Genomic DNA, 13,851 nt, shown 5'->3' with positions numbered 1-13,851 from the left:
TTGGGCCTGGAGCAAGTGTATAAACAGAGGCTGCATACCTTACCTACATATTTAAAAGTTGTAAGTCAAGCTGGCAAACTGTTAAATAAAATATGTTATATCCTTCCATCTTGATAAATATACCTTCATAACAATCTGGAAAGCCAAGTTCAAGATTAGATCTCTCAGGTCCCTCAGAGTTTCATGCCAAAATTTAGCAGGAGGCCCTGGGCACAATCCCTCTCCCCAGTCATGAGGCCTGTATCCCTACCCTTCCCTCTACCAGCTCCTCCACCCACAAAGGGCCTGGTAGGCATGGTGTGAACACCCCAGCATGATCGAGCTCCAGACACACCTCCATAACCAACTGGCCCTGGAGCCAAAGGGTGTGCCCACCAGCAACCATAGTCTGACCTAAGGAGAAAGGGATTGGGAAGAGGTCCCAACAGGCCTTGGTGGCGGTGATTAGGGCCAGTTGAACAGAAAATTCCATGGTCCCAGATGCCCTGAACTTAGTCTAGAAATGAGGTTAAGGATCGCAGGCAGCCAGGAACCTTGGCCCCAAGGACTCCTCACCTGCTTGGTGGAGAGGGGGCCACAGGGGGCGCTCTAAAGCTCCACCTGAAGCCAAGTCTTGCCTGGTGCTCAGGGTGATACTGCTGACAAGTTTAGCAATTCTTGCAATAATCCACCATCACCAGGAAATCAATATCCACAAAAATACTGAAGTTAATATGATTAGGGTATCAAGAAAAAGTAATTCTATAAAAAGACCGTTTTCCCTTTTCCTGTAAAACAGAAGCAAAGATGAATGTAGCTTGAGTGCTTTTCTCTCACTCATCTTTTCCCCAACTATATCACTATTTTAAGGTTCATTTCTATCTGTGCTTAGCACATCTGCATTTTCTCTCTCCCTCTTCCTCTCCTTCCTTTCTTCCATTAGCTCATCCCTCCCTCTTGATTTCTCATTTTGTGTTTTGATAAACCCATCTTTTTTATGGACAAAAAATAGAATTAGAAGCTGTGTTTGTTACCTTTAAAAAAGTTATATCTAGAGGTACATCAGTTAAATATGGAAGGAATAAATTTTCCCAATCACAATGTGGTAGTAGTGAGATAGCTCAAACTTTCTTGATTTCTGGGACTCACTTTATTTGATCCAATGTGTCCTCTAAAAACTGCAAAATACTCTTACTGGAAAAGAAAGAAAGTAAAATATCATGCTTCTTTTGGGTTTCTATGCATGCAACGAGAGAGAAGTTAATTAGCTTTAACAGTGCCTTTACACTCTTAATGGTCACATTACTGATCCAAGTACTTCCCGTTTCACTAAAGGCAGGTAAAGGAGTTACTTTTACAATACTCAAAGAACAGGCAGGAACAAAAAGGACTCATAGCACCAGGAGAGAACCATGCACGAACAGCTGGACAATTACTTTTATTCCACCCTTCATTACCCCTTGAACAAAAATCACCAAATCTTCCAGTGTTAACAGCTCATCCTCCTTACTTACAGATTAGTTTGTATTATTAAAAATCATTACAAATTAACTGTTCCCATAATCTGACCAAGTCTAACTTCGTCTTTGAGCCATTTGTCCTCATACTGCAAAATATCTTATTCCCTATAAAGTCCATGCAGGAGAGTGGTTCATTTATTGTCACCATAGTGAGAACATTTCAGGATTTCATAAAAACAACCAATCAATCCTTTCATAATGAAAATGATATGATAGCCTTTGCAAAAAAGAAAATATCACAGACCTAACATGAATTGGAGATGTGATTTTTTTTTTTTTTTTTTTTTTTTTTTTTTTTTTTTTTTGCGGTACGCGGGCCTCTCACTGTTGTGGCCTCTCCCGTTGTGGAGCACAGGCTCTGGACGCGCAGGCTCAGTGGCCACGGCTCACAGGCCCAGCCGCTCTGCGGCATGTGGGATCTTCCAGGACCGGGGCACGAACCCGTGTCCCCTGCATCGGCAGGTGGACTCTCAACCACTGCGCCACCAGGGAAGCCCGGAGATGTGATTTTTTGTTGTTGTGTTATCTGCAGCTGTAAGGATATTTAACCCACCCACTCTCACTCTTTCACCTGACACTAGCAAAAATATGCATTGGCCAAAAAATTAACCAGAAGCTTAGCGTGGCCATAGAGGATAAAAGTAACTGACCAACTATCTTAGTCGATTTGGGCTGCTGTTAACAAAAATACCATAAACGGGGTGGCTTAAACAACAAACATTTGTTTTTCACAGTTTTTGCAGTTGAGAAGTCCAAGATCAAGGTTCAAGGTGCTGGTAAGGACCCCCTTCCTGGTGGACAGATGTCAGACTTTTCAAATCCTCACATGGCAGGGAGCAGAGAGGGAGGAAACAAGATCTCTCGTGTCTTATGAGGGCACTAATCCTATTCATGTGTGCTGGCCACGATTCCAAGGGCAAAGATGGAACAGTTAACGAGAAAGATAGGGTGCCTTTCATGGACTGGTGGGGGTGGGCGTGAGAGATGGGAGGGGAAATGGGTCGATAGTAGACAATAAATAAGGAAACAAACAACATAATTTCAGACAGAGATAAGCCCAGTGGAGATGTTAAAATACCCTTCTCTCCCCATTCTGCACCTCCACCTCATCCCCACTTATCATCTCTGAACGACAATGTTTTCTGACAACCTCTCCACCCAATCCTGAATAGACCATTTCCTCCTTCTGCGGATGCCCTGATCCCATGTCTACCTCTCGCCTGCACCTTTATTGTATTTGTTTACCTGTCTTATCTTTCCCTACGAGACTTCAGGCCCCTTTGGAGTAAAGGTCAGACACTTTTTCTTAATGATTTTGTAGTTGTTATTCCTGGCACATATTCTGGTTTTTGCTCACCGTATAACATATTCAATAAACGCCAATTAACTGAACGAACCTGTTGAAGGAATAAGGATGCCACTAACTGTAGCTAGCATTGAACTATTATTGTGAACTTGAGGCTTAGTAGGAATGACTATATTGATGTGATCACAATCTTTTACGAAGATTTTATGATACTCTCATTAGAATCATGTTCTATTGTTTAATTTAGTAGCTCTCACCCCCTGTACCATTTAAAAAATATTACAGCTTAGGATTCACATTACTAAAGCGACGTCGGTCAGAAATTGAATGAAACAGATAAACTGTATAGTTAAGAGGTGAGCCCAGGGACACCGAAGACCGGTGTAACATTTCCCAGAACCCTAGAGAACTTGCCTCCAGAGACAGAACAGTCAATTGTATTACTCAGATAGCAACACAGCACTGAAGGACAACCAACTAAATAATTTGAGGCTGCTTTCCAGTATTGGAAAGCACACTGTGACCTTAGGGCCATCTGTCTGAGGGCTCTAACTAGCTCAGGTCTTTATTCAGTGCCTCCCAGGGAACTGCCAGTTCCAAGGTAGGCAGAGGAAAAACTCTTGGCATTGCAATAATAAAGAGCCTCTTAAGGTGATTTAGGACTCATCTGCATGATAAAGGGTAGAGTACGGATGAGAAAGTGCAAACCACAGAACTGATTGCTTCCAACATTAATGAGAAAATGCCTTCTATTGTTGCTAAACCAGTTACAGAAGAATCATACTAAAAGCTCTATTAGGCATTAGGTATCAGCCTTGGACTTTATTAAGAGTTACATCTTTAAAATGTTACTTATCAGGAGGCCAGCCTATCTTTACAGCTCTGATGTGCCCCTCTACGCTCCTTGATGATTTTTCTCCAGCACAGTCAGGTCTAGGACCATGGATTAACTCCTGCGTCTTTCCTTCCACCTTCAGAGACAGGATCCAACTGAGCACAGGAAAACCACAAATCCAGTGGAGTACATAAGAAGCCTGAAGTCTTCTGCAAAGTAACCAACAAATATCTACTGTATTCTGTGGTCACAGACTTATTTTTTTTAAAGCTAAGTTTAGGAAGAGAATAGCAAAAAGTATTCCCATTTTTATTTTACTAATGGAAAATCTGGATCAAAAAGATGCTGAATTAGTGAATCTCGGCAAGAAGGAACATGTTATTAGGGATAAAGCAGTAGGCTTTTCCTGAATTTCTTATTTGTGGTCTCTTCATCAAAAGACAGAAAAGAGTTGAAACAGATTAGTAGATTAGTACATTTGGGCTAACACAAGGCAAGTCCTGTTCTAACATTATGGTACCCATCATTCCTAAAATTAAAAATAACTACTATTTATGGAGCACATGCCATGTGTCAGCCAATATTCTAGGTGTTTCATGTACTTATCTAATTTCATTCTCCCAATAACATTGTGTGGTAAGTATCATTATCCTATTTTCACAGATAGAGAAACTGAAGCTCAGAAATTTTAAGTGATTTGCTCAGTCTTATAGGTAGTAAATTGAAGAGCCAGGATTGGAAACCAAATATGCGTGACTTTAAAATTTGCATTTTTTCCAATTTATACGTGGCCTTGAGAAAATTAATTTCAAAGCTCAAATAATACCCCTTCCCCATTAAAAAAAAACAATCTTTAAGGACAAGACTTGACTTTGCATTTTAATCCTGAGCTATCAGGATTTTTAAAAAGCATTAACTCATAGTAGGAAGCTTTAAAGATTTAATTTAAATGCATTTAACTTACTTAATTTAATTAAGCTGCATCACTAAGTCCAAGCACATTTTTTGAGGAAAGAGACCTTCTAAGTACAAGCTTGTGCCATTGGTCTCTCTAGCCTCATTGTAGTTTTTCAATACGGAATGACAGCTCATGGTAGGATTATGAGGGCTTAAACAAAGTGTGCCTCAAAGTGGGAGAGACAGGTTCTGGGGGATCACATAACAGGTACTGCAGTGGCTACTTAAAACGTTGCACAGCATCCACATCAAAATGACGTTTACTAGAACAAATGACCTTTGAGAGAAAGGGAGAAGTAAAGGAGAGGGTGGATGGGAAGGGATAGCAATTCAGGGCCTGAAACAGGACATGTTATAATAACTGTGCCAATTATCTTACGACCATCACAAAATAACTGAAGTTATTTCCTCAACAGTCATTCAATCTAAGCGTGCTAAACATCTCTTACCATATTTGCATGTTATTCAATTCACTCTAAAGGAATGAACAGCTATGTGATTTTCAAGAAATCCTATTATACTATCCGATGACTATAACATCCCTTATTTTCCCAGACATAATTGTAGTTTCAGGCCCCTATTTAAGATAACCACAATCACAGTTCAGTACAATTACCTAGGTAGATCTCCTGGTGTGACATCTCACACCTGTCTATTGAGATAAACTATCTTTTGTAGGTTTCTAAATCATTTGCTTTCTAGTGCTTCCCACATCTTAAATTGGGTGCAGGAGGGAGAAGGAAAGAGGGATGTAGCAGGAAAAAAAAAAGACATGGCAATATTAAGAATAATTCAGAATTGGCTTTTTTGGGGGTTTTTTTGGTATGTGGGCCTCTCACTGCTGTGGCCTCTCCCATTGCAGAGCACAGGCTCCCGATGTGCAGGCTCAGCGGCCATGGCTCACGGGCCCAGCCGCTCCGGGGCATGTGGGATCTTCCCGGACAGGGGCACGAACCCGTGTCCCCTGCATCGGCAGGCAGACTCTCAACCACTGCGCCACCAGGGAAGCCCCAGAATTGGCTTTTTAACTATGGAAGTACATAATAAATTTCTCCTACAATTTGTGAATTACATTTACTTTCATTTTCTTATTTTCTTACTTTCTTCCTTATAGAGGAAGGTAATGTTTGATTTTCTCCTCTGCCTTAATTGCTTCCTTTGCAAGTGGAAGAGTAAGAGGAAAAGATCTGGGAGGGCAGGAACCGGGGCCATGGCTTTCTTGTAGGTTACCTTGTAATTTCTGGTTGTACTCGGTCCTGTGAGACTGGCTCCTCGTCAAGGTACCAGAGTGGTCCCCAGGAACACTGCTCTCAACCACAGGGTCAGTCTTCCTTCTCTCCAGCATATAGAGCCTGGGCCTCGGGAAGGGCAGACTCTTCTTCCTGGTGCCCATAGTTTCTCTCCCGGGGGCTTCTTTGGGCTCCATCGGAGGCAGAGACCAGCTCTAGGGGCCAGCGGGCAATGGCTGGCCGCTAAAGGGCCTCAGGGTAAATGTTAAAGCCGCCAGCCTGAGGAGCTTAACTGCCCCCTTCTAACCAACCGGCTTCACTCCAGGGTCACCTAGCTGTGACTGCCACCTCCACGGAGTCCCAGGGCTCCACCCCTATGAGGTCATTCTTTTTTATACCTAGAATCCAACAGGGGAAGCTGCCACCTGTTACCTGAGAGACCTGCCGAACCGAGCTAGGCAAAGCAGGGACTGCGCTGCAACATGCTGCTGAAGCAAACAAACATCCCATTGTGTGGGCCGAGGGCTGGGAGTCGGGGGAAAGGAAAGCGAACAAGGTGAGGCGGGAGGAGGGGAAGCGCGCGTGTGTGTACCCTGCGGCTTATGGGTTTAGTGTGGGCCGCTGGGTGTGTACAGGTGCGCTGGGACACTGCGTTGCTGTTCTGCTGCCCCGAGCCAAACGGGGCTCGGGTGTGACTCTCAGCCAGAGTCGCCCACACGTGACCGCAGAGCTAGTGTGGAGCCATGAGAGCTTGCATTTGCATCACAACAGTGGGGACAGGGTCATTTTTTAAGGATTACTGTGCGCCCTCAAAGTCGTGCTTCCGCCTTTAAACACCGAACATTCAGAGAGTATTTGCTAAAAACGTACTCGCCAAACCCTGATCCGCATTCCTGAGGAAACAAGGGTTTGCACTGGAGAGGGGCTCGCGGCGAGAGGAGGGAAAGGCCTAGAGCCTCTCCGATTTCTTGCTCTCCACGTGCTGCCCTAGCCTGAAATTAGTCTTTTCATTCCCAACTCCGTCCTTCTGGGTCCTGATCCTTGGGAAAATAAGCACTGGGCCAGGGTGTGATTTCTGTAAGATCTTTTCCCGACCCTTTCGCAGATGGAGTGCCCGAGAAAGGCAGCCCACCTTAGGAAAATAAGAGGAGGGAAAATGTTTGAAACTGAGAAGAGACTCTAGACAGTGGAAAGGCCTGGGGGGTGGGGAGGAGGGTAGAAAGGCAAATAGTGATGGGCCTTTCATTAGTTTTTCTGAAGTTGTTGTTCCTCGTATTTACTGAGATTTCTCAAGGGGAAAATTCTCAGAAGCTCTGGGAATGTGCCAAGTGTTTTGTATGCCCTCCTTAAAGAAAAGAGACCCTGAGGAGGAAAATAGATTCTTTTTTATTGCAGTGGGACTGCCAGAATCTAGCTTTGTGCTGCCCATTCTGAATCATGGTTAACTCTTGTTAGACAAGGTTTATAAATGAGGAAAAAGAGGGAAAAACTATTTTTCCAACTCAGGATGTGTGGGCTGAATACAATTTGCATAATTAGAAGATAAATGACAAATCTTCACCCACTCTAGAGACACCTATATATAGCTTGGCATATTGAATGGCTTGTATTTAATATAATTGATAGTCTCTTTTTTTTTTAACAAGTCCTCCCAAATACATTTAATAAATGCTTTTCAAGGCACATTCTCTGTGAAGATGTAAAATCAGCTTTTTTGGTTCACATTAAAAATGTCTCAATTGTATTCTAATATTATATATACATATATGTATATGATATGTTTGTGTGTATTTGCCTGGTTACTAACAGACATATACTCTTAAATATAGTACTACTGCAAAATTGTGCAATTAAAAATACAGGACTTATGGGAAATATGGGGTTAGGGTTAAAGCACTCAAAAACTTTGTCAGTGACCCATTTTTTAAAAAAATATAAAAAACTAAAAAAGATGGTAGCACAGTTTTACATGTGACAAATGGTTAAGAAATACACAAATATTACAATAAATATGGCACTTTGTGTTGAAGAAGCACTGAAGTTTGCTTGTGGAAGTGGTTATTAGAAGGGTTACAGCTTCTGAGTCATAATAAAATGATGGAAGAAGTGATATTTGAAATCAGATGGAAATGTACATCACCAGATGTGGATGGGTGTGGCTAGTCCCACAGGCCATGAACTGAAGTCACTGGTAATCTTGAGGGGTGTTCACGTGTGGGTTTTGTGTCCTCCCCTGTAGCTCAGGGAACCTGGGTACAGTTTTCTGCATTCACCTAGTGTTTCAAGTAGATGAAATCACACATAAGCAAATGTGAAATTGTGTTGTGCTCAAACAGTTCCCTAATATTACAGTTTTATTGGAACAAACTTATGTTTTCAAAACAAGCATTATAGCAGAACTGACTGTAATAGCTTTATTATATTTTAGAAACTTCATCAATTGAGAAGATACATAATATAGCTACCATGAATTCAGTAGTAAATATATTTTTCAATATATTCACAATAGTTTCTATGTTAACTTTAAAAAGAATAGATAAATTCTTTCAAAACCACCTTTTAATCAATCAGTGAATGGCGCAGACCTCGTTAGTTGTTTTGTCAGTATTCATTCCTACCACCTCCCACTCCATGCCATTCGTGGCCAACAGACCCTTATTTTGTTCAGGGTAACATTAGTCTTGGCCAATCATAATGATAATTTTGTGTCCATTTTCTAGTCTCTGTTGTCACTAGAGGTGGCCATGTAATCCTAGTCCTGGCAAATGAGACCTCAGTGGTGGTCTGCTAGAATGAGGGTAGGAGTTGGTTCTGGGAAAGCTTTTGCTTGTCTAATAAAAGGTGTAGAAACAGCTGGTTTCAACCTTCCCCCTTTGTCCAAACTTGATCACAGGTGTAATGCATGGAGCAGTTGCAGCCACCTGTGTCCATAAGAAAAGATGGGAGAACCATGGGCTCTGATAACATTGAGCTACTGAACCAATATTAGTGGCCATCCACCTTTAGAGTTTCTGTTAAGAGGATAAAAAAGAACCTCCTGTCCTAAAGCCACTATTAATTGGAATTCTTGTCAGTACATTTCTAAGGAATTCAACAGAGAGTGCTTGGTATAAAATGAATTCACAGTTCTTTTGCTTATGTATTTGACACAGTTCAAGCCAATGTGTTTAGAATCACCAGCATAAAACATGGTTTACATTTGCTGCCAATAAAAACAGCTGGGTTAAAAAGATTTTGGGTGTTTTGTCACTGAGGCATTTTCTAGAATATGAATGAGACTGGAGGAACAAGGCTTCTAATTTGTCTGCTTTATATTTTATGACAGAGGTACAAAAGTATGTCCATACAAGGATTTTATGTTACTTAATAAAATATTGATATTAAGACTCTTAAATTAATTTTACTGGAAGTAAAGAGCAAGCAGTTCATGGCTCATTATTTTAAAAAATACTAGGTAGTGAATCCAAGACTCAGTTTTAATTTTGGCTAAATCAGCTTCATGACATTACAAGTGACCTAGTTTCTCTCAGTCCCAATTTCTTCATCTGCAAAAGTTAATAATGAGTTAGCCATTAGTGCTATTCACTGAATATGTTCACAGAGTGCTGCACTGCCCTGTACCCTTTCAACTTAGGTGTGGCCGTGTAACTTGCTTTAGCCAAAGAAACTGATTAAAAGTGATGTGTGACCTAAATGAGGAGGAAATCCAAAAAAGAGGGAATATAGGTATACGTATAGCTGATTCATTTTGCTGTGCAGTAGAAACTAACACAACATTGTAAAGCAACTGTACTCCAATAAAAAAATTTTTTTAAAGTGATATGTGTTACTTCTGGAAAAGCGTTAAGAACAGGTGTGTGATTTGCTACAGCTTTCTTTCCCTTGCCCGTGGTGGCTGGCAAGATTCCAAGCAGCGGATGAGTCCTGGAAGGAGGATGATTTGGAGCAGAGCCCCAGTCACCCCATAATGGTTGTGTAGTTTGAGCATGAAAGAATTCTTTGCTCCTTTAAGCTACTGAGACTTGGGGCTGTATTTTTCTTTTTTTTTTTTTACTACTTCAACATAAACCTAGGCTATCCTTATTGATGTAGGGTGTGGAGTAAATGATACATAAATCTTTTTCTGATCTGGCATTATATGATTTCCAGATTCTAAGATCCAGTGCTATTAGGTTGTAAAATTCCTAATTCCAAAACAGAAATCACATCTCTTGAATATAGTCATAAATAAATTGGACTGGAGAAAGGAAAAGAACTTACTAGTTTAAGTTAGGAACTTATTATAGGAGTACAGGCAAGAAATGCTTGGACTAGGGTAGTGGTGGTAGAGATGGAGAAATGCTGATGGATTCAAATACATCTTAAAAGTTGAGCTGACAAAACTTGTATATAGTTGATTGAGGCTAATGAGTAAGAAGAGGAATGAAAGGTGAATTCCAGGTTTTAATAGTGACTAATTGAGAGGATATTGTTGCTATATGCTAAGACAGGAAGAAAGAAGGACAAGAGGAAGAGGAAGTTTGGTGGGGTTGTCAAGAATTTCATTTAAGAATAGACTAAGTTTAAGATGGCTGTAAGATATTCAAGAGAAATGTCAGGTAGACTTTGGATTTGTAAATTTGGTGTCACTATTTAGATGTTAGATTAAAAATTGGGAGTCATCATAATATATATAATATTTAAAACCATGCATTGATGAGACCATTTAGGAAGAAAATATATCCAGAAGAGAAGGACCAAAATCAAGCCCTGAAGAACTCTAAGTTTGAAGGTAGGGTTGGAGGAAACCCAGCAAACAGGGAGACTAGCCATTGAGGTGGGAAAAAAGCAGGAGAATGTTGCATCACAGAAGTCTGAAAGCAAGTTTTTCCAAAATGAAGGAGTAGTCAGTCTGCTGAAAGGCCAAACAAAATGAAAATAGAAAATGATTCTTTGAATTTGGCACAACGTTGGTCATTTACAAACTTTTCGAAAGCAGTTTCAGTAATGGGGTAGAGGTATAAGCCACAATGGAAGGGACTCCATGAAAAGAGGTAAGGAAGTTGAAACACATGGGAATAACACTTCTGAAGAAGTTTGCAATAATTTGTTATTATTAGGTAACTACTATATATAAGGATTATACCTAGGTAAAATAGTGAGGAAGGAAGAATCATATCCATATTTACAAAATTGGAAACAGGTTCAGAGAAGTTGAACAATATTCCCAAGATGACACAACTCATAAATAATGGAGTAAAGACTCAAATTCAGGCCTTTCTTTTATAGTAAAGCCTGAGGTCTTAGCCACTTTGCTACATGTAAAGTGCCAGCAAACTGCCTGACATACAGCAAGTACACACATGCACTTTTCAGCATTAGAGGCATCTAGGAACAATTCTCACTACCTATCCCTTATTCTTTGGGATGAATCTGAGGGATCTGAAATCTTATCAACATCTCAAGTGATTTTCATGCACAGTTAAACTTGGACAATTCCTGCAAGCATTCTCCTTGTCTCCAGTGTCTCTCTACTCCAGTTCATCTTGCCCAATACCTCTTGAATTTCCTTTCTAAACCATAACTCAGATCAAGTCATTCTTCAGATGAAAAAGCTTGATGAATGGTTTCCCACCGCATGTAGAAGGAAATCCAAACATTCTCTAGGCTTCAATCAGATTGTCTAGTTTCAATTCCGATTACTTACTATTCTAGTTATTGATTGCTGAATAACAAATCACCCCCAAAACAGTTGCTTAAGGCAATGATTGTCATTGTGTTAGCACTCACAATTTCTGTGGGTCAGGAATGAAGGAAAGGCTCAGCCAAGCAGTTCTGGCTCAGGTCTCTCATGTCCTTGTAGGTAGATGTTGGCAGGAGGTGAAATAGCAGGCAGTCAGAACAGCCGCGGGTTGACCAGGCAGACTTCTCTTCTCATGTGATTTCAGGGCCTCTTTGATCTCTCCACATGGCTAGTTTGGGCTTCCTTCCCAGCATGGCAGCCTTAGGGAAGTCAGATTGCTTACACTGTGGCTCAGGGCTGCAAAGGGGAGAGTGTCCACTCTTAAGACATATCCTATGAAGTCACATAGTGTCACTTCCAACCTAGTCTCAGAGCCTACCCAGGTTCAAGGAGAGGAAACACAGACCCTACCTTCTCAACAGGAGGAGTATCAAAGTCACGTTATAAGAAAAGCTTACAGAAGGGGAGAAAGTGCTGTGGCTGTCTTTGGAAAATGCAATCTGACTCATACATACCGATCACATTCGCCATATTCTAGTCTCTTTTAGGATTGATTTTATTCAAGCTGTTTCTTTTACTTGGAATAGCTCTCCCCATCCTGTGAAGTCCTACTCATCCTTCAAGCCCCAGCTTAAATGTCCCCTCTTCTGTGACATTTCCCTTCTGACCCTTAAGAAGAGTCACTCACACTAGCCTCTGGAATCACATAGCAGCATACCTCTATCATAGCAGAGGGAGCTGTGTATATTCTGTGACTTGTTAGATTATGAGCTCTTCAAGCTATTTGCCTTTGAAATCTCATGACTAGCAATATGAGATCAATGGATGTTTGTTGCTGTGGGGGTCAGGAATAGCAGCTTAAGGTCTTGTGCAACCTGCTAATTCATGGGGAGAGGCTTAGCTGTGAGTCACAGTATTTTTTTTTTTCTCTCTGTCTGATTCGTACTTTCTTTCCCAGGAAAGGAGGATATAGATCTGGAGACAAAGGAGAAAATCAGGGAATATTACTTCCTCAAAGATGAGGTCATTAATGCATTTGTGAGATGACCATAATGCCAGTTTTGAGAGCTCCCTATTCAACTATAAATTGTTCATAGTGACCCGGTTATCTTGTAGGTGTGTTTTTATACCCACCTCTATGCTTCCTGAGAGCAACAATTTCTGTCAATGCACTGACCAAGCAGCAGCATAATGATCCTGTCAGCAAACAATGGATGGGAGCTGAGGTTTGGAAGGAGGTAAACTTTCTAATGTTTTTATCCTTTTGACTGAAGTAATTTTAGCAATGATATATGATCACAGTTGGGCCTTTGTCTCAGCTGTAATGAATCATCCATTACAAGATTTTCAAGGTTGTCAGGGGGTAAATCTATCTTGGGAAAGGGAAGAATCTTTGCAAGTGCCTGAGATAGCCTGGTTATGATCAAACCCAGCTGCATAAGCAAGAAAAAGTGTCAGTGGAATCTTTGAAAACCATCTATTTAGTGATGCCAGAATCTAAGTCAGAGCACTGGGTTAAATTTCCAACAGTCCATGCTCTTCAGACTACATCTAACAGTGATTCCAGCAGAAGAGCAACTTGGGTCAAAACAATCGATACACGAGATAAGCTGTCCTCATTTTCCAGGGAGAATCCAGAAGATTTTTTTTTTTTTTGCCCCTCTTTCCAATTTCTCCCATCCTTATTCCCTAAAATCTGGGCTTAATTGGTGTTAACTAGCTTCTAAGTATGAGATAGTACTATAGAGAATTTTAATTTTTGTTGTAAGCAGCCAGCTTTCTGTTTCTTTAATGTAAATATGAATAATTCAGAAACCATTTATTGAAAAATAAAATCTTGATATTATATTTGAATATTGAAATTTACTGTCATGGTACCATGTTTCATATGCAGGACTATAGGCTGCAGATTCATAATACATGGCCATTAAATGATCATAGAGATTCAAGTTAAAAGAAATGATCTTTTGTTCTTCTACCTCCAAGGCATTTTCTTTTTTATTTCACTTGTTTTTCATTTGTGCAGAAACCTGTTTGTTGTAAGAGCTCAGTATATTGACTCCAGGCAGCTGCTTGTGCTTTCTTAGTTTGGAGGTGAAAAGCAGTAGTGGTAGATAGCTAGGAGAAAGAGTGTATTTTTAAATTTTATTTTTATTTATTTATTTATTTATTTATTTATGGCTGTGTTGGGTCTTCGTTTCTGTGCGAGGGCTTTCTCTAGTTGCGGCAAGCGGGGGCCACTCTTCTTCGCGGTGCGCGGGCCTCTCACTATCGCGGCCTCTTGTTGCGGAGCACAGGCTCCA

At 40.8% G+C, this 13,851-nt stretch overlaps 1 protein-coding gene across 1 annotated transcript in view; it reads right to left on the bottom strand.

Annotated features, from left to right (window-relative positions):
- The window catches only part of ARHGEF38 (Rho guanine nucleotide exchange factor 38), a gene marked incomplete at its 3' end in the record, with an annotated part of 156,452 nt that extends 150,423 nt beyond the window's left edge, over nt 1-6,029 (bottom strand). The window contains exon 1 of the mRNA XM_081248325.1: nt 5,828-6,029. Coding sequence (XP_081104451.1) covers nt 5,828-6,023 — 196 coding nt within the window. The 5' untranslated portion in view covers nt 6,024-6,029. The remainder of the gene's footprint in view (nt 1-5,827) is intronic.
- Nucleotides 6,030-13,851: the final 7,822 nt, after the last annotated feature.

This window comes from Mesoplodon bidens (assembly GCF_964165515.1).
Source record: "Mesoplodon bidens genome assembly, chromosome: 1".
Classification (NCBI taxonomy): Eukaryota; Metazoa; Chordata; class Mammalia; order Artiodactyla; family Ziphiidae; genus Mesoplodon; species Mesoplodon bidens.
The sequence above is the reverse complement of the archived record's forward strand: the minus strand, read 5'-3'. Positions and strand labels throughout refer to the sequence as shown.